Below are 26,603 nucleotides of genomic sequence, written 5' to 3'. Positions count from 1 at the left end.
CAATCACTATCTTAACTGTGCTCATGGTTTCACAAGAGTATGCATATGTCAAAATATAAATCGTATACTTCAAATATGTGCAATTTTTATGTTAAAAATACCTCAATCAAGCTGTGTAAAAAAAATAAGATGAAACAGTATAGGAAAGTATAAGAAAATTTAAGAGTCAGTTTATTAGATTTACAGGAATATTTATGCATGGAAGATTTTGTTAATCGGACAACTGCAAGTATTAACTAAAGGAAGCTGAAGATAATTCATAAACTCAACTTAAAATCCTCATATGAGTTAAGATTGCAAATGGATCAAGTGTTAACCCAAAGGCCCCTTAAAATGATTGTGAACACTTTCTAGAATCACAAATAGAACAGAAAGATTTGTAGGCTACACTTAAAAGTTAGATATAAAAGACTGGCCCTTAAAGGAAGAGTGAGATTTCTGAGTCTCTGACTTAAACAAACTGAAAATCAATTTTTCCAACCAAAGTTACTTCTGAAAAATCTTTGCATTACACAAAAATCCAGGGTAAGGGGATAAAAAAAATCTCACCCCAACGTGCCACTCACCAGTCACCCAAAACTCACCAAGTCACTTTGTCTCTCCAAACCTCAGTTTCCTCATTCATGAGAGGAATGATTTCCAGGATAAAGAATCTACTTATTAGGAATGATTTAAGATTAATAAATTTTGTATTGATAAAACAGCATGTTAGAAAAAGCACTCAGAGAAGCATACAGTGATGAGCAAATCAAAAAGATTAGCACCACGATCTCAGCCTGTAGTAACTGCAGCCAGACCCTGGGCTGACCAGTGACAGGCAATGGAGAGGTGACACATACATCCTCAGAGACAAAGCATGACTCAGCACAGCCAGACCATGGAATTTTCCCGAGGCGTCAGCCAGGATGTCAATAAGGAGAGGAGCTGCGGTGTGTGGCATCTGGCCCCACCGCACACACGGTGGAAATGTACTTAAAGCAGCTCTGGACATCCCAGCCTGCCCCACCCTCCCCCTGGCCTGCAGGCAAACCAGGATGAGCAGGTGAGGAATGGCAGCAATGAGGCATGTTGAGATGACCAGGAGTTATGCCTTCTGGCATTAAAAAAAACAAAAGCCACATCCACCTCTCTCCAGGATCACCAAGGAGACGAGAGGAGGAGGACAGGGGAGGGCAGGAACCTTCAATGGCAGAGTCTTAGTTATGGTAACTAAGCAAAGCTCTGGGGACTCAGGAAGGATGCAGGGACTGAGAAGCCAAGCAAGCTTTAACAAATTAGATGATCTGGGAGAAGGAGGCCCTTGCTGGCGACTAACTTTCCTTTCCAACAGATGGATTTGGGGGAAGACACAATAAAAGATGACACTCTGGTGGGGGGTTGGGAGTGGGAGGAAAGGGGTCAGAATCTTGGATTTTGCTCATCAGCTTCCTCTGGGACCCAGTTTCTCAGTTCCATAAGGGAGGTGGTTTGGGACCGTCACCCAGCTGCCCCTCTTCTCCTCACAGGGATGCCAGTAAGAGCGACAACATTCAACTCTGTCAGCCAAGACGGGAGGCCGAGAGCAGAGAGAACAGGGCAGTGGAGGGTGGAGTCTGTCAAAGGTCCAGGGGCATTTCCACTCATACCATCTGCCTTTACACTTAGCCCACTTATTCAAGCAAACGCCATCTCAGGGTGGAAAACAGCCACTGCTGGCCCAAGACCTAGGATATGTGAGGACATGGAAAAATCTTGGGATGGAGAATAGCTCATGGGTCTTGAAGGGTCATCTGAGAAAAATCCGCGGGCAAAGGAATCCCCACGCTGAGCACTGGACTGAGCTCTGGGTAACGCGGTCCCTGAGCCACGAAGTTCCCAGGGCACCTGGCTGCGAAACAGGGGCAGCGGCTGGCCTGCCTCTGGGTGGAGCGGGGAGGCATATCAGCGTCTGAAATGCAGGCGGGCGGCTGCACGGAGCCAGGACCATGCCCGGCCAGAGCGCCCTCTCAGACCATCAGGGGCGCCCCTGGCCCGCCGGCCTCGGAATTCAGGCTGAGGAGAAGCACCAGGATCAGTGTAATCAGTGGCGTTTCCTGCAGGAGGGGTAACCTTAAGAGCAGGAGGTTGTCCAGGGCCGTGCTGTCACACGAAGGGCCACCAGGGGAAGAAAGGGCAAGTCCACCACCCCCACCTCCACCGTTTTGGGGGCACACATCAAGTGCTGTTTCAGCCAGCTGACAGAGCCACCCCCTGCGCTCTGTTGCAGCCTCCCCAGGTCCCTCCGCCCAGCTGCCTGCCCTCCACATGGACTCAAGCGGGCTCCTCAGAGGTTGCCTGGCCCTAGAGGGGGGCTTCCTGAGGTCCTGAGGAGCCACACCCCTCTCCCCCGACAGGCCTCCCAAGCCACACCCTTCCAGAAGCTGGGCCTCCTGCTGAGGCGGGCTAGCTGCCAACTGGGGCCAGCGGGGAGCCAGCCACCACGGTCTTGTGAAAACCAAGAAAACCAAGAGCACTGGGAACAGACAAAGACTGCTTATATTTTCCAAAAATCAGACTGCTTGGCCTTTTTTATTGATTGAGCTTGATCACTGACGCGCCAAGGCTGCTAACATTTACAGCGGCTGCTCCTGGAGACGACCCACGCACATCCCACTGACCTGGATCCAGGCACAGGACTTACCTTCAGTGTTTTGTCGGCTCTCGGGAGGCAGGCACTATCTAAATAAAAGAAGAAGACAGTGTTACCCTGTTTCTCTCTAAGTGCTCCCCAAAGAACCCAGGCGAGACAGGAACACACACTTAGAACCCAGAGCAGAACTGCTGCTGTGCTTCCGAACCCCCACCCCCTGCCGCCCCCTGATCTCAGGGAGGGGTACCTGGGGGCGGGAGGGGGGAGAGGGGACGCCAGGCCACACAGGGTTGAGAGCACCCATGCTCTGCCATCCAACTGCCTGGGCTCCACTGCTTTGCCACCCACTCCCAAGACCACTCAAGGCTTGTCTCCTCCTCTGTGAGACGGGAGTGACACCTCCACCCAGGTCGGAGGGTTGCTGAGGAGGTCACACAGGCTCAAAGCGCTGGCACGCCGCCTGGTACAGAGGACGTGCTCAGACCTTAGCTGATGGGCCCAGTAAGAAGCATTTAAGCTCTTTTCTGGCACCCACCACACAAGAACAAGAAGTTCTAGAAACTTCTCTTCTTTGATCTGAAGTGCCTGGTCCTCCTGCCCACTCCATCTAGCCCCAGGCCTATTTTCTCTGCAGAGCCTTCTCCAGTTCTTAGGAGCTGCCTCCCCTCTGGGTTCTCTGAGCCTGGTTCCTGTCTCTCTCTGCAACCTGACACACAAACCAAGAAGCCATGCGTCTCCTATTTCACTGACTATGTCCTCAGATCCTTTCCTGCAGACAGCAGCACCCCTCCCCACCCACACACAGAGCATATCCTGTGTTTGGACCCATGGGAGCCCAGATAGTGGCTCCTGACCACTTTCTGGAGTTTACAGACTGACCGCTTGTTTTTGAATGACCACACCTGTCCGTCAGCTTTAACTACTGGTCAGTAAAGAGCAAAATGGAGACACAGGCCAACGCACCATCAGGTGAACTAAGTCCGTATTCAAGAAAAGCAATTGCCTTGGTAGATTATGTCAAGACTGAAAATGAATGTTTGGGGCATTCAATTCATTAAAATACTTCTTGAGCACATACCCTGCATAGGGCACCATGCCAGAAGGCACAGGCTCTGCTCCCTAAGTGCCAAAAAGCAGGTTGTTGGGCGCGAGCTAAGAGAGGTTAACAACAGGATAACACAAGAGAGGGACCCACGCAGGTACCCTGAGCCTGACAGCGTGGGGCGGACCCCAGCTGCACCCTCTGCTAGCTGTGTGACTCTGGGGGAGTTATGCACCCACAGTTCCTCATCTGTAAACAAGGAGCTAACAGTACTTTTGTTGTAGGGTTGTTGTGATAAATAATACATAAAAGGGGGTTAGCAAGGTCCCTGCCACCTCATAGTAAGAGCTCAACAAAGGCTGGCTTTTATTATAACAAGAAATCATTATTTATCATCATGATTAAAAGAGAGAACCCATGTCCAACTCAACAGATTCACCAAGGCTTAATGCACAAAAGTCTGAAGAGTAATTTCGCCAGGACAAGATAAAAGGAAAAGGTCTGCAGAGAACAAGGTTGCCAGGAATGAGAGCAGAGGAGGGGGCAACAGCGAGTTGTCTTAGATGAGGCTGAGGCAGAAGAGGGTACCTGTGGGGCCAAGTGGAAGAAAAAGCCCAGTAGGTGGGGTCCCACCTTTTCTTTCAGTAAGTAAGAGGACATGGTTTCCTCTTTTCGTCATCTCCCCATCCTCCACTATCAGGCCCCACTCCTTTGACAGTTTGGCAAAGTTTCCACAGCTGAGACTAGAAGCAGTTAGGACAGAGGGGAAAACAGGGTCAAGCAGGCCCAGGTGAAGCTTCAAAGGGAGCAGGCAAAACACCCCACTCGGTGAAGGACGTCTCTGGGAGAAAAACTAGCCCCGCAACAGGCACACTTTCCGGATGTGGGGAGGAGGCCCCGTTCAGAAGAGTAAGATGCTCCTGGGAGGCAGCCAGAGAAAAGGCCCATACTAGTCCTCAAGGGCAATGCCAAGGTGCGTGAGGTGTCCCGCTCACACAGAAGGGTGCTGGAGAGGGAGGTGGACGGTCCAGGGCTGCCCAGGCCCTCCGCCCAGATCCTCCGATTTGTGACAATCATCCTTGCAGCACCAGAACCGGCTGCAACTTGGAACGAGACCTCGGTCTGCAGTCCCACAGAGCCCCAGTCCCCACGCCCCCGGGAGCAGTGTCAGGACAGGCACCTAGCACAGCACCCAGGGCTCTGGAAGTGAGACAGAAGAAAACAAGGCAGAGGACCAGAAAGAAAGAAAAAGGCAAGCTGCCTGTACAGGTGGATCAAAGACAGGAGGGGTCCACCGGGCTTACAATACCACGGCAAACCCCTCTGAGGGGTGACGCTGGAGGTGAGAGTCGATCGAGCCAGAGCAGGCTTCAGTAGAGAAGGAGAGAGAGATAAGGCGCAGAGGGCACTTGGGGTAAACTGGGGAAAGTTCGAATGGCCGCCTAATTTAAACAACAGATATTAAGCAACTACAGCGAGCAAAGCCCTTTCCTTCAGGACAGGCACAGCAGCCACTAAGAAACTTCTCACAAGGACACCTGCTCACAGGTTGCTTATTAGAATATAAACATAGCAAACTGTAGCTTAGGCCCGCTGCTTCTGGGCCCTCAGAGGCCAGCCAAGCACCCTGGCGCCTTTGGACCCAACCTCACTTCTGCTTAGCGAGTGCCCTCGCCTTGTTACGTCTCCTGCAGAGGTCTCTGCTCGGGGACCAACCGAACGTCTCACTCTACTGGGAACCCCTACCTGTTTCCTCCACATTCTCCTTCCACCTTCCTCAGCCTTCCTCTGGCAGGCTCTAGTTACCTAAAACTCACCTCTACTTCATCGTGAAACCCTGGCTGCTCGAATCCATCACTGCTTCTTCACTGCTGGCCCCAGAGAAATCAAAAGGCTCGCAATTCACCTCTTCCATGGAGCTTTCCCCAATCCATGCCTGTCCAGCCCCCAGCCAGTCCAGTTCTCCTCTCCCTGGCCTTGGTGTCTCTCACCCTGATGTACCAGCCTCTACAAAACCTCCTCCTCCACGTCCTCCTTGGGCCATACCTCACCCATACCCGCTCTCCACAAACATCTACGGCAGGCTGACTGGCTGCTTACATTCTGTTTCTTTTTCTCTCCCCCAACCGGTTTGTTGGCAGTTCTGGGGCACTTCATCTCCCAGGTCTTGGTTCATGCAGCACCCAGTCTAGGGCTCTGAACATGACAAGTGTGCAGAGAATGCGAGCAAGGGTTCAAGAGTTTAGATGAAGAGCGGGCAATTAGAAAAGCTGTAGCTGTGAGCAGATAGAAATGCTGAGCACATCCATCCCAGCGCAAATGTTTGCAACACAGGCAGGGGAAGAGTGAGAGGGAAGCCAAGGCTGCGGGTGCAGGGGGTAAGGGAACAAGGGGAAGGCTGACCTCTTGGTAAAGACTGGGGAGGCTCTGGTTATGATCTGGCAAATATCAGCACCTCTGTGGGCCTCGGTTTTCTCAGCTAAAGAATGGGGATCCCTGGCCTACTCTTTCTCTCTTAAAAATCAGATTTTTAAGAATTTCAAAGGTGCCAGGGGCTGAGGGACCTGACCTGGCCCCAGCACTTGTGAAATGAGGACAGGAATCCCCAGAAGTGAAAGAACTCACTCAGAGTACACAATTCAAGACAAGCCGGGAGGAAACCTGTATGACAGGTCCTCAGGGCAAGGGCTTCAGCCTGCATGTCCAGGAGGGCATTTCCCCGAGGCCCAGCTGCTACTCACTGCACTTCGTAAACTGCTGAAAGCTGTAGAAATAACGGACTGAGCCCAGCCCCACCTCCTCCTAATCACTGCTTCTGGGCGCCCCAGGCTTCCACCTCTGCAACTAAGTGGAATTATAAGGGGTTACTAGGAGGATCCTATGGGAAGCAGAGTGCAGACACTCGGAACACGGAAAACCCTCTCCTTACACGCCACGGCTTTCTTCAGAGCTGAGCAACTTCCAGTATGATGGGGGACACTTGGGCTCCGGATTCTGACAGACCTGGGTTCGAGCCCTCAGGGACCTCGCGCGAGGCATCTGAGGGCTCCGTGCCCTCAGCTTCTCCATCTGCAAAATGGGCCCGAGAGCAGGAATAAGGCCGCCAGCGGCCCCCCTGGGCGCGGGGCGGACGAGGCCGGGCGGTGCCCGCGCGGGTAGGATGCTCGCCGGCTGCTGGGCCGGGAGGACTGGGGCGAGGGATCCGCGAGGAGGGGTCCCGGGGCTGGGCGGAGGGCTCGCACAGGCAGTCCCTCGCGGGAGGGGGAGGGGGAGGGGAGGGGCGGCGCACTTCGCGCCGCGTCGCGAGCCGCCCGCCGCCGTCTCCTCCAGCCGTCACTCGTGGAGCCCGCGCCGCCTTGGCGCGCGCGACCCTTACATAAGCGTCCCCCGCGGCAGCGCCGGCGCACGCCCACCCGCTCCGACCCGCTGCGGGAAGCGGGAGATGCACAGCTCCGCCGGCACTCACCTCCTCGCTGCCGCCGCAAGTCGTCGCCACCGCCTCTACGGCCGCTGCCTCCACTGACAGGGAACAGCTGCGGTCTCCGCGCAACCGAACTTGCTGCGGTCCCAGGCCCGCCTTACGGACTTCCTATTGGCTCCGGCAGCCCAACCCCTCCTGTTGTTGGACAGCGCCCTCCGTCACTCACCGCTCCCCTGCCCAGGACTCCTCCCTACGCCCTCCCGCCCGTCACGTTTAAGCCTTGGCGCCCCACATTAGCCCCGCCCCGCGCATCCCCGGAGGGCCACCGGATTGGTGACGAGGCTGGGGGAGCCCGCCCCTGGTACACCACCGCCTACTCCCTTGTCTCCAGAGCCCCACGTGGGCCGCAAGGCCCCCGCCGCGTCCCGCAATAGGCGGAAGTGGCCGTGCTTTGACAGGCTGTGATTGGCTGTCGGCGGGGGTGGGGCCATGCGATTCATTCACCCGAGTAGCACGTGTCTCCCAAAGCCGCAAGCATAACAGATAGCATCCGGGCTCGGGGTTTGGGTACTCTCAGATACGCGCTAGTGGGTGGAGGAGAAGTCGGAGAAAAAGGGTTTGCGAAGGGCAGGAGGAAGGAAATGGCGCTTGTGCCACACGACTTGATGTGATTGTGTCTTTTAGCAGCTGTGGTTGGGGGGGTGATGGTGATGGGGAAGAGTCTCGGTATGACCTTGGACAAGTGACTTCCCTTCTCTGAGCCTCAGTTTCCTAGTCTGTAAATCGAGGCCACTCAGGACCTAGAAAGTTTAGAAGGCTTGGTTGAACGGAAAGTTTCCAAAATAGGGCTCTGTGCCAACCAGAGGATGCAGAAGTAACCAAAACAAACCAAAATTACTGCCTTCCAGTGAAAGAAGATAGATGATTTAAAAATAAATAAATAAAATGCGGCCCTGAACAGGTCTCAGCAATAACGCTCTTAAGGGCACAAACACTGTTATCAGGTAAGAGAATTAACAACAGCAAAGATAATAAATCAGTTGTAAGCTTCCCGTTTTGTTTCAATGATAAAGATTGGCCTAAGGCACTTTCCTGAGCTATTTTGCGGGATTTAACACCTCACCCCCCTAAGCCAGGTGCTCAACCAATAGATTAGCTGGAACCTAACTCTCTTAACTTTCGCCCCAATTCTATGCTGAATTCCCCTCCATTCAAGCCCCTTCATGAACATGCATATACGACCCAAGCCAGTTCATGAATATGTAGGTACCCTTAGCTTAAAGCGTCCCCAATTTTGCTGTTCAGGGATACATCACTCTGAGAAAAATCCCCAATGTTCTGGTTACTTGCTGCAAGTAATAAATTCTTCCTTCTCCTGATCTTTTGGCTGAACCAAGAGATGGACCCTGTTTTCAGGGAACATGGGCTCAGTGCTGGCTGGTCCCTGTGAAATTCTGAGTCTGGTAGCTTTACTCAGGTTCAGGTGAATCTCATGTCAATACCACCAGGTGGAGGTCTGAACAAAGAAACTAATTGAGAACTAGATATGGACTGCTGTGAACAAAGTGAAAGTGTTAGTTGCTCAGTCGTGTCTGACTCTTTGCGACCCCATGAGCTGCAGCATGCCAGGCCTCCCTGTCCATCACCAACTCCCAGAGTCCACCCAAACCCATGTCCGTTGAGTCGGTGATGCCATCCAACCATCTCATCCTCTGTCGGCCCCTTCTCCTCCTGCCCTCAATCTTACCCAGCATCAGGGTCTTTTCAAATGAGTCAGCTCTTCGAATCAGGTGGCCAAAGTATTGGAGTTTCAGCTTCAGCATAAGTCCTTCCAGTGAATATTCAGGATTGATTTCCTTTAGTATGGACTGGTCGGATCTCCTTGCAGTCCAAGGGGACTCTCAAGAGTTTTCTCCAACACCACAGTTCAAAAGCATTAATTCTTCTGCGCTCAGCTTTCTTTCTAGTCCAACTCTCACATCCATACATGACCACTGGAAAAACCACAGCCTTGCCAGGCTCCTCTGGAATTCTCCAAGCAAGAATACTGGAGTGGGTTGCCATTCCCTTCTCCAGGGGGATCTTCCCGACCCAGGGATTGAACCTGTTTTCCTACCTTTTAGGCTAGATTCTTTACCATCTGAGCCCCCAGGAAAGCACCATTTTCAGAAAATGGACTACTGTGAACAGAAGTAGTATGGATTTTGGACAATTGGCTCAGACACATAAGTTAGTTGAAGTCTGATTAGGAAGCAAGACATTCCTCCATCCAGGCTCTCTCCTACCTCCAGGCTGAGTTCCCCTGGAGGTGGAAGTTGGAAGGGTATTCTACCCCAGATAGAGACAACTGCCCAGGCAAAAGCCTGGGTGGGGAGTCCAGTGTGGCTAGAAAATGCATTCCTCAGTGCAGGCATCTGTAATACTAGTGACAGAATCTAATTGGGACAAGGTGCTGGTGAGAAACACAGATTCCTGAGACCCCACCTTCCCTCCCACCCCAAGCTGTTCTTACGCATATTAACCACCAACTCAGAGGTCTTAGAATCACCAGCGCGATATTACTGTCAACTGAGAAAAGATGCACAGAGTGAGAGGTGCGTGTTAAGTTTTATTTGGGGCAAAATGAGGACTGCAGCCCAGGAGACAGCACCCCAGATAGCTCTGAGAAACTGCTCCAAAGAATTAGTGGGGGAAGGTCAATATATAAGTGTCAACTGCAAATTGGCACTTACCAAGAACATTGCCAATGACTGAACAACAAAGGCATTTGCCGTCTGCCTCGGTGGAGACTGAATCCCATGCTGCTATAGCTGTTGACCTTCAGTAACCCCTGAGGGAGTTCAGGGTGGAGGGAGGCACTCTGTGCTCCAGGAGATCTGGTGGGACAGGTCTTTAGATAGCTGGATGCTTTTAGGAACAGATTTTATGACCTCAATCCTTGCATCTCCTCATATCTAGAGAAGCACTAAATCCCTTCATGGTGACATCAGATCCTCATGACTAACAAAAAACCGAGTGCTTCATGATGTCCTTCACCAAAACCTTATATATTGACTTGCCCCCACTGCCGCTTTGGAGCAGTCTCTCAGAGCTATCTGAGATGCTGCCTCCCGAGCTCTAGTCCTCATTTTGCCCCAAATAAAACTTAACTCACAACTCTCAAGTTGTACATCTTTTTTTTTAGTCAACATAAAATTTTGGTGAATGGGGAGTTCAGTGCAATCAAGCACTTATCCTACAAAAAGTTTTCTGCTTGTCATGAAGAGCTGATGTCATCATGAAGGGATTTAGTGCTTTTCTAGATATGATAAACTCCCCTGGTGGCTCAGACAGTAAAGAATTGGCCTGCAATGCAGGAGACCCTGGTTCGATCCCTGGGTTGGGAAGATCCCCTGGAGGGAGGAATGACTGTCCATCCTGTATTCTTGCCTGAAGAATTCCATAGACAGAAGAACCTGGTGGGCGACAGTCCATGGGGTTGCAAAAAGCCAGACACAGCTGAGTGACTAACACACAGATATGAGGAGATACAAGGATTGGGATCATGAAATCAGTTCCTGAAAATATCTATCTAAAGACCTGTTTATTAGATCTGATAGAGTGCCTGAAGAACTATGGACGGAGGGTTGTGACATCATACAGCAGGCAGGGATCAAGACCATCCCCAAGAGAAAGAAATGCAAAAAGGCAAAATAGTTGTCTGAGGAGGCCTTACAAATAGCTGTGAAAAGAAGAGAAGTGAAAGGCAAAGGAGAAAAGGAAAGATATACCCATTTGAATGCAGAGTTCCAAAGAATAGCAAGGAGAGATAAGAAAGTCTTCCTCCATGATCAATGCAAAGAAATAGAGGAAAATAATAGAATGAGAAAGACTAGAGATCTCTTCAAGAAAATTAGAGATACCAAGGGAACATTTCATGCAAAGATGGGCTCAATACAGGACAGAAATGGCATGGACCTAACAGAAGAAGACATTAAGAAAAGGTGGCAAGAATACACAGAGGAACTATACAAAAAAGATCTTCAAGACCCAGATAATCACGATGGTGTGATCACTCACCTAGAGCCAGACATCCTGGAATGTGAAGTCAAGTGGACCTTAGGAAGCATCATTACAAACAAAACTAGCGGAAGTGATGGAATTCCAGTTGAGCTATTTCAAATCCTAAAAGATGATGCTGTGAAAGTGCTGCACTCAATATGCAAGCAAATTTGAAAACCTCAGCAGTGGTTACAGGGCTGGAAAAGGTCAGTTTTCATTCCAATCCTTAAGAAAGGCAGTGCCAAAGAATGCTCAAACTACCACACAATTATACTCATCTCACACGCTAGTAAAGCAATGCTCAAAATTCTCCAAGCCAGGCTTCAACAGTACATGAACCGTGAACTTCCAGATGCTCAAGCTGGATTTAGAAAAGGCAGAGGAACCAGAGATCAAACTGCCAACATCCGTTGAATCATCAAAAAAGCAAGAGAATACCAGAAAAACATCTACTTCTGCTTTATTGACTATGCCAAAGCCTTTGACTGTGTGGATCACAACAAACTGTGGAAAATTCTTAAAGAGATGGGAATACCAGACCACCTGAACTGCCTCCTGAGAAATCTGTATGGAGGTCAAGAAGCAACAGTTAGAACTGGACATGGAACAACAGACTGGTTCCAATTTTGTCACCCTGCTTATTTAACATATGCAGAGTACATTATGAGAAATGCTGGGCTGGATGAAGCACAAGCTGGAATCAAGGTTGCTGGGAGAAATATCGATAACCTCAGATATGCAGATGACACCACCCTTATGGCAGAAAGTGAAGAACTAAAGAGCCTCTTGATGAAAGTGAAAGAGGAGAGTGAAAAAGTTGGCGTAAAACTCAACATTCAGAAAACTAAGATCATGCAGCTGGTTCCATCACTTCACGGCAAATAGATCGGGAAACAATGGAAACAGTGAGAGACTTTATTTTTTGGGGCTCCAAAGTCACTGCAGATGGTGACTGCAGCCATGAAATTAAAAGATGTTTGCTCCTTGGAAGAAAAGTTATGACCAACCTAGATAGCATTTTAAAAAGCAGAGACATTACTTTGCTAACAAAGTCCATCTAGTCAAGGCTATGATTTTTCCAGTAGTCATGTATGGATGTGAGAGTTGGATTATAAAGAAAGTTGAGCACCGAAGAATGATGCTTTTGAACTGTGGTGTTGGAGAAAACTCTTGAGAGTCCCTTGGACAGCAAGGAGATCAAACCAGTCCATCCTAAAGGAAATCAATCCTGAATATTCATTGGAAGGACTGATGCTGAAGCTGAAGCTCCAATCCTGTGGCCACCTGATGTGAGGAGCCGACTCATTGGAAGAGAGCCTGATGTTGGGAAAGATTGAGGGCAGGAGGAGAAGGGGCCAACAGAGGATGAGATGGTTGGGTGGCATCACCGACATGAGTTTGAGTAGGCTCCAGGAGTTGGTGATGGACAGAGAAGCCTGGCAGGCTGCAGTCCATGGGGTGCAAATTGTCGGACACGACTGAGCAACTGAACTGAACTGAACTGAAAGACCTGTTCCACCAGTTTCCCTGAAGCACAAAGTGCCTCATTCTCCACACTGAACTCTTTTCAGGGCATGTCGATGCTCAACAGCTGCAGCCACACGGGATTCAGTCTCCTCCGAGGCAGATGGCAAATGCCCTTGGCCAGCACCAGTTTGTAGTTGACACCACTTAAGTCCCTCTCTAGGGAATAGAATCCTCTATATTGCATTGCTAGTTTTAGAAGCTCTCCAAATGGCTCTAATGTGGGTCAGTGTTGAGACTCGCAGAGAGACCTAGAGAAGTTATTACCCGGACTTCCCTGATGATAAGAATCCCCTGGGGCTCTTTAAGAATAAAAGGGATTCCTGGACCCCAGGCCTCTCTGGATTCTGAGTCACAGGGTGGGACACAAGAATCTATTTCTTTTTTTTTTTTAAACAAACCTCAACCTGTGAAATTGATTCTTGAGGCCCAGGAAGCTTGGGGAACTTGGCTGAGTTCCTGGGAGATGCAGGGGAAGATGATGTGGGAGAGACAGGCTGAGACCAGCCTGTGGAGGGCCGGTCGGGAGGCGCACAGGCCTCTGGAGGGAGTGGTCCAGGGGCAACTGCAGAACAGCTCAAGGCTTCTATTCGTCTGGGAGTATGTCTGCTTCAGTGTTTGTTTTTAATTTAAAAATTATTTTTTATTAATTTATGGCTGTGCTGGGTCTTCATTGCTGCGGGGGCTTTCTCTAGTTGCAGTGCGTGGGTTTCTCATTGCAGTGCTTTCTCCTGTTGCATGGACTCTAGGGGCACAGGCTTAGTTGCTCCATACATGTGGGATCTTCCTGGATCAAGGATCCGAACCCATGTCCCCTGCCTTGGCAGGCGGATTCTTAACCAGCGAACCACCAGGAAATCGCTTGCTTTAGTGTTCCTAAGTAACTGTTACTTTTGGGCAAGTTCTTGGTTTTTATCTTCTGTACTCCCATCCCCTCCTCACACTTGAACATCACTTCTGCAAAAGATGAGTTTGGCACACAGTATATGCTTAATATATAGTTGGCAAATGAAGGAATGGAAGTCATCAGCCCACACTTAGTGTTAGAAACTACAGAGTGAATGGGACCATCTCCAGAGGCTGAGTAGAGTCTGGTAGAGAGGGGAGTCCAGAGGGCACTACACTTAAGGGGAAGGGGAAAGTTAAAGAGAGGGAGGCACCGTCTGACAGGGAGGGGGAGGTGTCAACAGGGCCAGGAAGGAAAATGAGGTGATGGGGACAGTTCCATTCCTTCACTCCACAGTCATTTTAGCTGCACCCAAGAGAAATACAGTGAAAACAAGGTACTTTCCCATCCCCTGGCTGCTCCCAGACCAGTAAAGGTAGACAAAACTCAAAGCACTCCATTTCAAAACAGTGTGGTGCTATGCTAGAGATAATGGTCAGCGTGCTATGACAGTCCAAAGAACTCCTTACTCCATGAGAGGGGGCTTGGAGGACTTCCTGGGGGAGGCAAAGTTGATAGCTAGATAGATACATACACACATAAACCAAGCATTTGTCAGATGAAGCTATTGGTAAAAAAGGACCCCACACATGGCCCAAGCAAAGGTGAGGGGCAGATGATGGGGTCAAGGCACGGAGAGGGTCAATGAGGACAGCTCGCCAGCAAGTGCAGCCTGAGAGGGGCTGTGGGGAAGGCCAAGAGAAGGACTGAGAAGGCTTGGGTAAGCAGAAGCATCCAGGTCAGTGGGGGCTCCCAGAAAAAGCCATGAACCCCTCAAACTGTAGCAGTCACTATAAACCCAGAAAGAGCCCACCCCTCTGTGTTTACTATTCAGAAAGCCAGATTTGCCCTAAGATCTCACAAGGACAACCTAGATGTCCCAGATCTCCTGTCCTGAGACGACACAAGAAAATCACTTTTTTTTTTCATTATTAATCAAATTCTAGCAGTTCGAGCTGAGACCCAGCCTCCCTGCTGGTGAGACCTCAAGACGAACCCTTACTGATGGAAAGACAGGGTGGGGCGCTAGGCTGTGGTGAACGTGCCCCCTCACTGCCTGAAGAACAGCCCTTCTCTGCAGGCTGAATCGTGTCTTCTTTCTAAGCAGCAGGGAACCCTCATGGTATGGGATGGGCTGAGGATGGTTCAGGAATAGCTCTTCTGCTCTTCTTTGTAAGTTTCCCTCCCCTCCCCACCCCCACATCCTCGAGGGGTCCAGGCCACTCCACCCATGCTTTTGTGAAGAATCCCCCAGACACAAGTCCATCCCATCGTACGGTCTCTTTGGTCAGACCTTCCACCTGCCAAGGTAGATCCAGGTCTAGCACCTCTGCAGGTCCATATCAAGGGCCCATAGGTTGAGGCGGAGAAGGGTAATGTCCTCTTCCCAGCTCTGAGCCATAGCTCCCCTGGACCTCCCATCATCCCTGAACAGGTATGCTGTACCCATTTTGCAGGTGTGGACACTGAGGCTCAGAGAAAGGAACTGATGCCTCTCTGGATCACAGAGTTATTTAGGGGCAGAGCTGGGACTGATCCTCCAGTTCACTGACCCCTACACTGCTCTTTCTGCTCCACTGGCCACCTCAGTATAAAAGAGAAGACAAGAATGTTTAGACTTCAGATTTCAGAGGAAGAACTTTGGTTTGAAATTTGACTCCTAAGATCACAGTCCTCAGAGGTGGGAGGGCCTTGAGCAATAATGTTTCCAAGACTTCCCGCCAGAAACAGATCTCCTGGAATGGGATTGTACAGACAGCTTTTTAGGCCACTGCCCAGACCTGTCTACGCCAGGGGTTTGTGATGGGGCTCAGCAACTGGTGTTTTTTTAACAAGGAAAGTTTGGTGTACCCTAGCTAGACCCGCCCAGCTCCATTTTACAGACCAGGAGACAGGCTCAGACAGGAGAAGGGACAGACTCACCACTGATAGTCATCAGGTCCTGCATATTGGGAAAAAAAACTGCAAGAGCACTTGTGTTACCAGCGCTGGGACCCTGCAATTATTGATACATGCTTTGTCTAAACTAAGACTAGGGGCTTCCCTGGTGGCTCAGTGGTGAAAAATCCACCTGCCACTGCAGGTTCCATCCCTGATCCGGGAAGATGCCACACTGCAGAGCAACTAAGGCTGTGCTCAGTGCCCGACATCTGCAGCTACTGAGCCCACGTGCTCTAGAGCCCGTGCTCTGCGCCAAGAGAAGCCACCGCAGTGAGAAAAGGCCCTGCCACTAGAGAGTAGCCCCCGCTCACCGCAACTAGGAAAAAGCTTACACAGCGATGAAGACCTGGCACAGACAAAATAAATAAATAAAATTGTAAACTGAGATTAATCCTCCCCTGATTCCTCGGAGTGCTGCCAGGACCACATACACGAAGCCCTGAGGGCAATACCTAGCTCAGAGCGTGGGAGCTTTTGTAAGCGTTTTTACTGTTGGGTAAGATGGTATGGAAAATCTCCAGTGAACTGTTTGGCCAACCTAATATGTATCTTTCCTTTTCTCTGATTTCTCTCGGTGTTAAGTTGACCAAAATCTCTTGAACCTGACACCCTGGCATTCTAGCTTCCTCTGGAGAAATGAAGGCCAAAACAACCAACCACTGTTCTGAAGTAAAAGAACTAGTTCCCCTCAAATGTACTGTATTACAAGACCTGCTCGGGCAAAGAGATAAATTATCAGTTGAAACACATGCAAACATTTAAAATTAAATATGTATATCTGTGGGCTTTCCAGGTGGTTCAATGGTAAAGAATATGCCTGCCAGTGCAGGCGACACAGTTTGGTCCCTGGATCGAGAAGAAGCCCTTAGAGAAGGAAATGTATTCCTTCTAATTCTTCTTGCCTGGGAAATCCCAGGGACAGAAGAGCCTGGCAGGCTATAATCCATGGGGTTGCAAAAGAGTCGGACATGGCTTAGCGACTAAAACAACAAGCAAACAACAAATGTTTGATAGCTTCAATGAATGGGTAGTAGATATCCTTTCTTACTGATGTATAAAATAATGCTACCTTTCCATTGATATTATCTTAGATTTGATGAGATAAAATAGCATCCCTTTTAATAGCTGAGTAATTGTAGGTGCATGAGGTTAAGCTGCTCACTCAAAGCACCCAGCAGGACTTCCCTGGTGGTCCAGTGGTTAAGAATCTGCCTTCCAATGCAAGGGACGCGAGTTTGACCCCTAGTCGGGGAATTAAGATCCAACATGCTGAGGGGCGACCAAGCCCCTGCGCCACAAGGAAGAGTCCATGTATTGCAACTAAGACGCAGTGCAGCCAAATAAATGTTTTTTTAAAAAACCACATAGCTGTCACAGCCACTGTGATGACTCCCAAAGATCCAGCCTCTTTGTGTTCAAGCCCTTGTGGATCCCCTCCCTTGGGTACTGACTGGACTTGGTGACTTGCCTTGGAGGAGCAGAATATGGCAAAAGTGATGGGAGATTATTTCCAAGACTTAAATTCCTCAAAGAATCTGACTTCTGTCCACCTGCCACCTCTAGCCCTCTCACTTGCTGGCTCCCACTGAAGCCAGCTGCCATGATATGAGTTGTCCTTGGTAACTGCTAACAATCAGCAAGAAACTAAGACCCTCAGTACAGCAACTCACAAAGAAGTAGATCCACCCTCAGTCAAACCTGGACGTGACTGTAGCCTCCTGACTGAAGCCTGCGAGGGACCCTGGGTCAGAGGTCCCTGCTAAACCGTGCCTGGATCCCAGACCTACAGGAAGTGAGGTCATACCTGAGTGCTGCTTTAAGCCACCAAGTTTGGGGGTAAATAGTTACAGAGCAATAGACGCATAATAATCTCCAGTATTTAAGACCAAGCATTTACTCTATCATGTCTTGGGGACAGAGATAAAAGAGATGTTGTCCAAGCTGTCAAGGGATATCAAGTGTGCCGGGGTGTGACATCCTGGTGTGACTGCTGCTACTGTGTGTATTGAGAGGGCCAGAAAGGGGGCTGCCTCCCTAACCCAGCTGAAGGGTCAGACCCGCTTCCAGGGAGCTGCCGCCCAGCAGGTTCTGGAAAGGTGAGAGCTCGGCCGCCCGGTGACGAAGGCAGGGAGGCAGTGGGGAGAGAAAGAAAATAACATATTTTCTCCTGGTCCTCCATGGATTTGTGGATTTGGGAAATTGTTGTAAGATTACACACTTGGCAAGAAGGTATTTGGCAGCTGTAGGCATGACGCAAGAGCGAGTGATTCACCCTGACACGTCTCAGAAGCCTGTGAGTCATCAGCAAGCTCTTCCTAGCCCAGACTGGGATGAGCGGGAGGATCTGAGCTAACTGCGCTGCAGGGAAGACGTTGATGATTGTGTAATGGTTCTGTTGCTTTTTAACCAGGGTCAGGGTTGGTCCTTGGCTCGGGTGCTAGAGGTGTGGTTAGGGTTGGAGTGATGGTCACAGTCCACCTCTGAGACAGGCTGGGGCAAAGGGTCAGGGTCCCTTTTATGAATTCCCCTCTTCACATTGGCCCTCCCTTGGCTCCTCTGGCGGGGAGTTGGGGGAAGAGGGGGAGTGAATCTGGTAGATAGCAGGAGATCCTGAACCAAAGGAAGGCCTAGAAATTCTGAGAGAGGAGACGGAACAAGACCAGGGGTCTGGGATGAGCCAACAAGAGGTCTTGCAGCCAGCACTTCCCTGACCCCAGACAGGGCACCCCGTAAAGCACCCCAGACACAGAGGACGCAGGACATCTGCCTCTGCTACCAACACCAGGACAGGAGAGCAGAGTGGTTGGAGCACAGGCTCTAAAGCCAGGCTGGCCAGGGCGGGAGTCCCAGCTCTGCCGCTTACTGGGTGTGCTTAACCTGAGCCTCAGTTTGCCAATCTACAAAATGCTGCTAAGAAGCTTCAGTCGTGTCCAACTCTGTGCGACCCCATAGACAGCAGCCCACCAGGCTCCGCCGTCCCTGGGATTCTCCAGGCAAGAATACTGGAGTGGGTTGCCATTTCCTTCTCCAGTGCATGAAAGGGAAAAGTGAAAGTGAAGTCACTCTGTCATGTCCGACTCTTATGGGGAGCTATCAAATGAAGATAATGATTCCCACTTCGTAGGACTATTATAAGGTTTAAAGGAAATATAGGGAGGAATTAGCTCCAGAACCAGTAAAAATGCTCAAAAAATAGTGGTAAAAGCAAAAAGGAGCATGGACCTGGTGTGTGAGGTCCCTCGTAACCCTGAAATTCTAGGATTCGAAGGATTGGCTGGCCCAGCCCAAGTACAGTCTCCCTCCCCCCATCTTAGGAGAAAGAGCTGCTCCTGGTAGTCTTGCCCTTGGAGGGACCTGCATTCATGATTTCTTTTACTGTTCACAACAACCCACTTTACAGATGAGAAGACTGACAGAGGGGAAAGGATTTGCCTCAAATACTGTCTAACACCGGCTCACTTTTTTATTGAGCACTTGCTGCAGACCAAGCCCTGTGCTTGACACAGCCTCATCACATTTAGTCCTCATGACAACATATGAGTTATCCGTCTCTGTTACAGGCAAGGAAACCAGGGAAAGAAGGTGCCCAGCGTCGCACAGCTGTGGGTGATGGAACCACAGTTTACCTAGGAGCAGCTGGTCCTCAGAGCCTGAGCTCTTAACCCTATTCTATAGTATAAAATTATGGGCAGAGTTAGACCTGGAAAACACCTAACACTCCTAACTTTCAGCCCCAGAACTATCCTCTTTTTTTTCTTTCTTTCTTTCTTTTTTTAAATTTCCGATTGTAGTAAAAATATACACAAACATAAAATGTACCATCTTAGCGATTTTTACATGTACAATTCGGTAGCGTTATATACATTCACATTGTTGTACAACCAAACTCCAGAAGTTTCTCACCTTGCAAAACTGAAGCCCCGTAGCCATTAAACAACTTACCACCGCCCGCTACTCCCCCAATCCTCCCACCTCCCCACCCCACCGGGCCCTGGCAACCACCATGCTACTTTCTGTCCCTGTGAATTTGACCATTCTAGGTTGGAGCTGTCATGTTTCTTAAAAGTCTGTCTCTGTTTTGCTGTTGGGCCATCTGTTCTCACTGTCAGCAAAATGTTTGGGCAGCCAGGGCTACAAGAGTTCAGGGGAGGACAAGATCTTTGGGACAGGGTAGTCAGGGAAGCCTGCCTGGAGGAGGAAGAGGGGGAGGAACAGAGGAAGCCTGTAGCCGCTTCCCTGGGAGGTGGAGAGGCAGTGGTGTGCTGTGTGGGTGACTCAGGAGGCTTGACCCTGGTGGCCTGCCCTTTGGTTTACGACAGCCACCTCAGCAGCACCAACCTTTGTCCCCAAGGGAGCTCCTGTCAAGTGGGTGGAGACACCAGGCCATCTCAGAAGGCCAGTGGCTCGCCGAGGGGTGAAGCAGTCCCGCACCCGCAGCCTCCAGAACCATGGGGACAGGGCTACGCAGCCAGTCCTTGCGAGGACCACGGCCCTCCTACGGCAAGCTCCAGGAGCCCTGGGGGAGGCCTGCGGAAGGTCGATTGCGCCGGGCGCTGAGCCTCAGACAGGGCCGTGAGAAGTCCCAGTCCTCAGATGGAGGCCCAGAAAGGCTGGACAGCCCCGGTCAGGAGCGGCTTCCCAGGAGCCTGGGGGACACGGAGAAGCTGATCCAGGCTGAGCAAGAAAGCGACCAGAGGTGGCTGAGGCAGTATCAGCAGGTTTGGCTGAGGGCTGGTGGGTGGAGGAGTGCGACAGGAGAGGGGCGAGACCCCAAGCAGAAGGACCCAGGAGAGCAAAGGCTCAGAGGCAGAAACGGATGGGGCTATAGACCAAGAAGACAGAGAGCTGTCAGGGCAGGGGCTGCAGAGAGAGGTATTCCAGAGGGGCCTGAAGGTATTTGGGATTTATCCCGCGGGAACGTTTTGGAGCTGATGGGTGATATAGTCAAAGCTGCTCTGAGATGACCAGTCTCTCAGTGTGTTGGGCGGTGGATTTTGCTGGAGGCAAGAGATGCGTCAGTACAGCTTCCCCAGGGTCACATCCCATGGTCCCTTCTCCCCCCAGAAAAGAGAGGATCAGGACCCCATGGGTGGGAGCTGCCTGCTGGGCTCCTGCCTTCCGGGAGAAAGGGTGCCCAGTGAAGGGGCTTCTGTCTTTGGGGTCTACCACCCCCTCCTGGCTGTAGGTGGAACAGCACCTGAAGCCCACCTCTCAGTGGAGGGACCTGGGCTCTGATCTCCCCTCCCTCCTCTGTCTTCCAGAAGATCAGGAGAAGGTGGGAGAGCTTTGTCACCAGCTTCCCCAACGTGACCCTGAGCCGGTCAGCCTCCCCACAGCCCCTGCTGGGCACCACCAGCTAAGGAGGCTACGAGCAGGAGGCTCGCTGCACCCGGAAGAGACGGCACGTGACCTACCTCTCCATGGCCCTCTGGACTGTGAATGGGGTGACCGCCTCTACACGGACTGTTCCTGCCTTCCCTAGTGGCGTGCCCAGGCCTCTGCCACCAGGACAGACCTCAGTGAAGCCAGACCCACGGCTGAGCGGCTCTGGCACATCGCCTGGTCACTGACCCTCCCTTCTCAACGGCTGCCAGCGGTGGGTGGGGCCTGGGCCTCCCTCCCCGACAGCGAGCCCATCCCTAGGGCAAGGACCACGTCTGGCCTTGTGTGTTGTCGCGCGTTGTCGCTGTCTCACGGTCTCCCAGTGAAGGAAGCAGAGGAGCCTTCCCTCCCTGCTAGACAGAGGGGAGAACTGAGAAGCCAGGAGCAGGGGAGGGATTGCTGTCATTGGCCTCTCCAGCCCCACCCGCACCCAATGCCCAACACTGCATTGAACACAGGAATAAAGGTTGCCGAGCTGAAGTAAATGATTTTCCTGCTGACGAACTGGCCCCCAGTGCTCTCCCAACCCCCTGGGGGCAGGTGGTGTCCAGAGCTTCCCAGATGATGGAGCAGAAGCACTGATGGTGGGGTGGCGGGGGAGGGGTGGGTCTCCAGGAGGCTGGGCCTCATCTGCCACTTGTCTTAACCTGATTCTCCCTGCGCTGACCTCAAGCCAGCTTTGGAGGGCCTGGATCTCGCCAGCTCCCTGTCTTTGTGCTCACCCCCGAGGCAGGGCTCGCCTTGAGGATCAGAGAGGGCAAGGGGCCCACCCAGGGCCACACCGAGGGGAGGGTCTGACCCCAAAGGGCCTGAGCTCCTTGAGAGGCTGGCACTTCCTGTGGGGTCCCTGGGGCTCTCCCAGGTCAAACAGACCCAAGGTCCAAGGTGAGGGAACAGCTGTAAGCAGCCTGGGTCCGTTCTGGGGTGGGGGGGGGGACCTGAGGGCCCAAGAGACAGTGGAGAGGCTTCCTTGTTCCCCAGAGCCCGGAACCCTGCAGGACCATTCAGGAACAAGAACGGTCCTGGCAAAATTTTGTCCCAGAGAGTCTCCTTCTTCCCTCATCGGCCAGCCTGATGCAGAGGGTCCAATGGGACCCCAGCCAAGGCTCGGGGATGGCAGTGGCACTGAAGTAGAGCCCCTCTTTACCACTCTGTGATATGAATGCAAAATAAACCTTCATTGGGATAAGCCACTGATTTGGAGGCCACTTGTTACAGTCACGCCTATTAGCATCTCCTGGAATCTTGGAGAAGGCAGGACTATTCACTCACCACCAACAGCTACACCTTATTGTAGGTCTCATGAAGCAGTTGTCGGATGATGAAATGGAGACCTGGAGGATAAGTAGGAGTCAGCCTGGCCAAGAGAGGGCATGTGTGTTTCCATGGAGGGAGGGGCTGGGTGAAGCCCTCACGGTCAGAGGGAACGCAGTGCATCTAGAGCTGCAGACCGTGTGAATGGGCCAGGACACAGCAGGTGCCCCTGGCTTCGGCTCTGCACGTATTTACAGCAAATGGTCCCCCTCCATGGCAACCCATTCCAATATTCTTGCCAGGATAATTGCATGGACAGAAGAGCCTGGAGGGCTGTGGTCCATGGGGTCGGACATGACTGAGCAACAAACACCCACCCCCACCTCCCCATCTCCCTGCCTCCCCTGACGTACCAGGCCTTGCCCATCCTGGTTTCATCAGCACAGAAGGCTTCACTCTCATGGGCTGGGCAGGCCATTGGCAAGCAGACCCCAGAGGACATTGCTCACATCATGGTTATTCATGGCGTGATGTGGTTCCCCACGGAGCCCTCCTGACACGGGCAGTCAATGTGGCCCAAACAGAGAGGGGACTCCAGAAGAGCAGAAGCCCGAGTCATTCTCAGGCCAGCAGCTGCCCAAGGATCACAGAAAGACATCCTCACCGAGGGACTTCCCTGGTGGTCCAGTGCATCGCAAGGTGATGTGGGTTCAGTCCCTTGTCTGCGAACTAAGACCCACAAGCCTTGGAGCAGCTAAGCCCGCATGCCACAACAAAAGATCTTGCACAATGCAACAAAGACTGGAGGCAGTCAAATAAATTTTAAAAAATAAAAATTAAAAAAAAATACAATATGGAAATTTTACATGGAAAAAAAAAAAAGACATCCTTGCTGAGTCAGTTTCATGCTTCTTTGTTCTGTTCCCACTGCCCCCAAGGGCGGAGACTCCAGGGCTCTCCCGTGCTCACAGGGGTCTCAGAGCCCCAGCCCGGAACTGGAGGGGCCTGATTTCCTTCACCTCTACGCCGAGCTCCCTTCTCTTTCCTGTTCAACATCCCTGCCACACGCAGCCTCTCTGTGCCTGCTCTCAGAACTGGAAGGCTCACTGCTTGGCAAGCTCTGATCTCCCCACGTGACCTCTGCCCTTAAGGGGCTCACAGTCCTGCGGCAGAGGGCAACAGACAGATGAGCGGCTGCTCTGCTTTGAAGCAGAGAGGAGTAAGTGCTCCCTGGGCAGCGTGGTGAGGCAGATTGAGCAGGAGGCCCTGATTCCTGAACCAGTGTGAAGCGCTCTGGGCTTGGCCGGACATCTCTCCCTCAGCTTCCTGAGGCCTGCAGCCACACCAGATGGGAGGAGGCTGCAAGCAGGCGGGGAAAATTACCCTGCAGCGAAACTGCACTAATGGGGAAAGCAGGGGACACTGTATCCCCAGGCACCTCTCAGAGGGAGGGCAGCGAATTCAGGCTGGAAAGGCGGTCGGGGGCACAGAGATCCAGGCTGTTTACTTTACAGATGAGGAAACCGAGGCCCCCCCACAGCAAGCCAGAGGCAAGACTTAGGCTCCCCTCCAGAGCTCCCAGGCAGGAATTCTGCACCCACCTGCCCTATGTGCTCCAAACCCCCTTCCTCAGGGTCACCAAACGCAATGTGTCCAGCCAGGCAGGAAGCCAGGGAGGGCCCAGGCCTTGGTGTCAGACCTGGGACCCAAGCCCCTATCCAGCAACTAACTTGCTCTGTGACCTTGCTCCAGCCCTCCTCTGGTCTTGATTTTTTCCTCTGCAAAATGAGGGTGATGATCTCTGTGCCTTTCCTTGGCCTGAATGGCAGGTGAGGTGGCAAGTGTGCAAAATCTTTGCAAACTGGAGTGTGTCGTGTCCTGAGAGGGAACTCCAGAGTCACCCTCCTCCTCAGCACCCTCATTGTCAGGCTGAGACCAAAGCATGTAAAGGCTCTGTGGCTAAATGCTCGAGTTCTGCCGCTTGCTAGGTGTATGACCTCAGGCAAGTGGCTTAACCTCTCTGTGCTTTGGTTTCTTCATCTTTTCAATAGAAGTAATAACGGTCCCTCCTCACCCAAATTAATGGATGTAAAGCACTTCAGGCAGGTAGCCCTCGGTTCTTCGTAGCCAGTTCTAGGACATTCTTCCAGTGTGACCCTTGGCAGGTCCCTTTTCTGAGCCTCAGCAGTCTCCTCTGGGAAATGAGAATGCTAATAATAGCACCTGGTTCGAGGTGTCTTGGAGATGAGATGGGTCAAAGCACACACACCCTGAGCCCAGGGCCAGGCCACGGAAGCACCCTCTCCATGAGAGTCTGCGGAGCCTGGAGTGTCCTCAGCTCACCTTGGCTGAGATGGACCTTGGCAGGCCCGCCGGCGTCAGGATCCAGGAAAGTGGGCCCAACCGCAGACCAGACGGCCGCCGTGGGGCCTCCCAGGAGGTGGGCTCTCCTTTAGCGCCAGGGCTGGGATGGGCGTGGGAGGAAGCCCTGTCTCCTCTCACACCGCACTCCACCCGCTACTGCGGTTATTGCTGAACCTTCCCTGCCCCCACCCACCGTCAGGCCGTGGCTCCCAGCTCTGAGCACCAGGGACAAGCGATCCATTCAACCAACACTCAGCAAGGCTCACTCAGAGGCTTGCTCCTGTGAAGACTTCAGAGAGGATGACACGTATCGCCCTCCATGCCCCTCGGGGTGACAGTCTGGCAGTGATCCAGCACGCCAGAGCCAGCTAGGGAGCAGAAGTGCCCAGAGAAGGGCAAGGTTAGCTGTCAGAAGGTGGGCGTCAGAGCCGGCTTCCTGAGTAGGGGACAGAAGAGCTGAGTGCAGTTCACCCCCTGTGGAGGGTTGGAGAGGGCGTGCCAGGAAGAGGGAGCAGCATGTGTGAGGCATGGAGACCTGGACCAGATGGAGCGTTTGGAGATCAAGGCATGACTCGGTTTTGCTGGGGAGAAAAAGGGGAGTCGGGGAGGTGAGAACAGACAGACAAGGGAGAGGGCTCAAAGGACCTGGGATGGCACTTCACCTGAGGAGCCCCAGGGAGCCGTGACAGGCTTCTCAGGAGAGGAGATAACGTAGAGACATTCCCCGTGATCCAGGGAGGATGGGGAGGGGAGCAGACCAAATAATCCCACATTACAGCTTAGAATCTCAGGGGTCTTGGAGGGAGGGAGGTGGCTCAGCTGTGGACAGTATTGACACAGTCAACACAATGTAACCAGGACTTCCCCGGGAGTCCAGTGGCTACAGCTTGGCGCTCCCAACGCTGGGGGCCAGGGTTTTAGGGAATTAGATCCTACAAGCCATAACTAAGAGTTTGCATGCTGCAACTAAAGATTCTGCAGGCTGCAACGAAAATCAAAGGTTCCAAGTGCTGCAACCAAAGACCCCGCAGCACAGCCAAATAAAGAAAGAAATGTTATAAAACAAAAACAATGTAATCAATGCATATCTAACTACAGTTCGTGGTCTAACTCTATTGGGATGGTGGTTGAGGGGTAATCAAGAAGGGCTCCTCTTCCATAGTAGAAAGCCCATGGATGATGTCTACACTTGAAAAACCAAGAAATTGCCATGAAAGCATATTATCTAGAAATCCAAAGGTAAACCCCAGAGGAAACACCTACCCGAGCTGAAGCTGTGTGTGTGTGTGTATGGCAGGGGTGGGAGGGGATAGAATGGGAGAAAGCGAAACGAATGCTAGTGTCCTCACAAGTTTGTTGTTGTTCAGTCACTCAGTCGTGTCCAACTCTTTGTGACCCCAAGGACTGTGGCATGTCAGGCTTCCCTGTGCTTCACCATCTTCCAGAGTTTGCTCAAATTCATGTCCACTGAGTCAGTGATGCTATCTAACCATCACATCCTCTGCCGCCCTCTTCTCCTCCTGCCCTCAATCTTTCCCAGCATCAGGGTCTTTTCCAATGAGTTGACTCTTTGCGTCAGATGGCCAAAGGATTGGAGCTTCAACTTCAGCATCAGTCCTTCCAATGAATATTCAGGGTTGATTTCCTTTAGGATTAAGTGGTTTGATCTCCTTGCTGTCCAAGGGACTCTCAAGAGTCTTCTCCAACACCGCAGTTCAAAAGCATCAATTCTCCAGCGCTCAGCCTTCTTTATGGTCCAACTCTCTTCATAAGTGTAGACTTCTATTTTTTTGAACTAAGTACATTTATTGCTTCAATAATTTAAAAAAATGAAATAAATGGAAAAATACATTTAATGTAGATTTCTTTTTTGACCACAGATTGAACCTGAGCCCTCAGCAGTGAAAGCTCAGAGTCCTAACCACTGGACTGCCAGGGAATTCCCTAAAGTCACTTTAAAAAGTAACACAGGACAATTGGCAAATTTGGAGCACGGTCAAGATACTAGATAATAGAGTGCCATCTTTGTAACATTCCCTGAATTTGATGGTGTGGCATAAGAAATATATATTTGGTCTCC

At 51.5% G+C, this 26,603-nt stretch overlaps 2 protein-coding genes across 15 annotated transcripts in view; one reads left to right on the top strand and one right to left on the bottom strand.

Moving 5' to 3' along the window:
- The window catches only part of PC (pyruvate carboxylase), a 116,478-nt gene extending 95,331 nt beyond the window's left edge, over window positions 1–21,147 (bottom strand). For 4 of the 13 annotated variants that reach the window (XR_014066209.1, XR_014066208.1, XM_081532000.1 and 1 more), the window contains exons 1-3: window positions 7,117–7,194; window positions 6,580–6,719; window positions 2,660–2,697 (exon numbers count right to left, since the gene is read on the bottom strand). Coding sequence is in view for 1 of the 13 variants with exons in the window: in XM_081531996.1 (XP_081388122.1) it covers window positions 2,660–2,697; window positions 2,856–2,922 (105 nt within the window). In the remaining 12 variants the exon portion in view is untranslated. Of the gene's footprint in view, window positions 1–2,659; window positions 2,698–2,855; window positions 3,287–6,579; window positions 6,720–7,116; window positions 7,195–20,937 lie in introns of those variants that run through there. The other 9 variants (XR_014066210.1, XR_014066206.1, XM_081531999.1 and 6 more) reach the window with 5 other exon arrangements.
- C10H11orf86 (chromosome 10 C11orf86 homolog) lies at window positions 19,914–21,382 on the top strand. 2 transcript variants are annotated; one of them, XM_081532081.1, is made up of 2 exons: window positions 19,914–20,241; window positions 20,788–21,382. In XM_081532081.1, exons 1-2 carry the CDS (start codon window positions 19,972–19,974, stop codon window positions 20,881–20,883), a joined length of 366 nt encoding a protein of 121 aa, XP_081388207.1. In that variant the 5' UTR covers window positions 19,914–19,971; the 3' UTR covers window positions 20,884–21,382. The 2 variants fall into 2 exon arrangements, with proteins under 2 accessions (XP_081388207.1, XP_081388208.1); XM_081532082.1 differs by having other exon boundaries at window positions 19,972–20,241; window positions 20,785–20,883.
- Window positions 21,383–26,603: the final 5,221 nt, after the last annotated feature.

Source organism: Giraffa tippelskirchi, chromosome 10, assembly GCF_054371585.1.
Source record: "Giraffa tippelskirchi isolate mGirTip1 chromosome 10, T2T-mGirTip1v1.2.pri, whole genome shotgun sequence".
NCBI lineage: Eukaryota > Metazoa > Chordata > Mammalia > Artiodactyla > Giraffidae > Giraffa > Giraffa tippelskirchi.
This window is presented reverse-complemented; position numbering and strand designations above follow the sequence as displayed.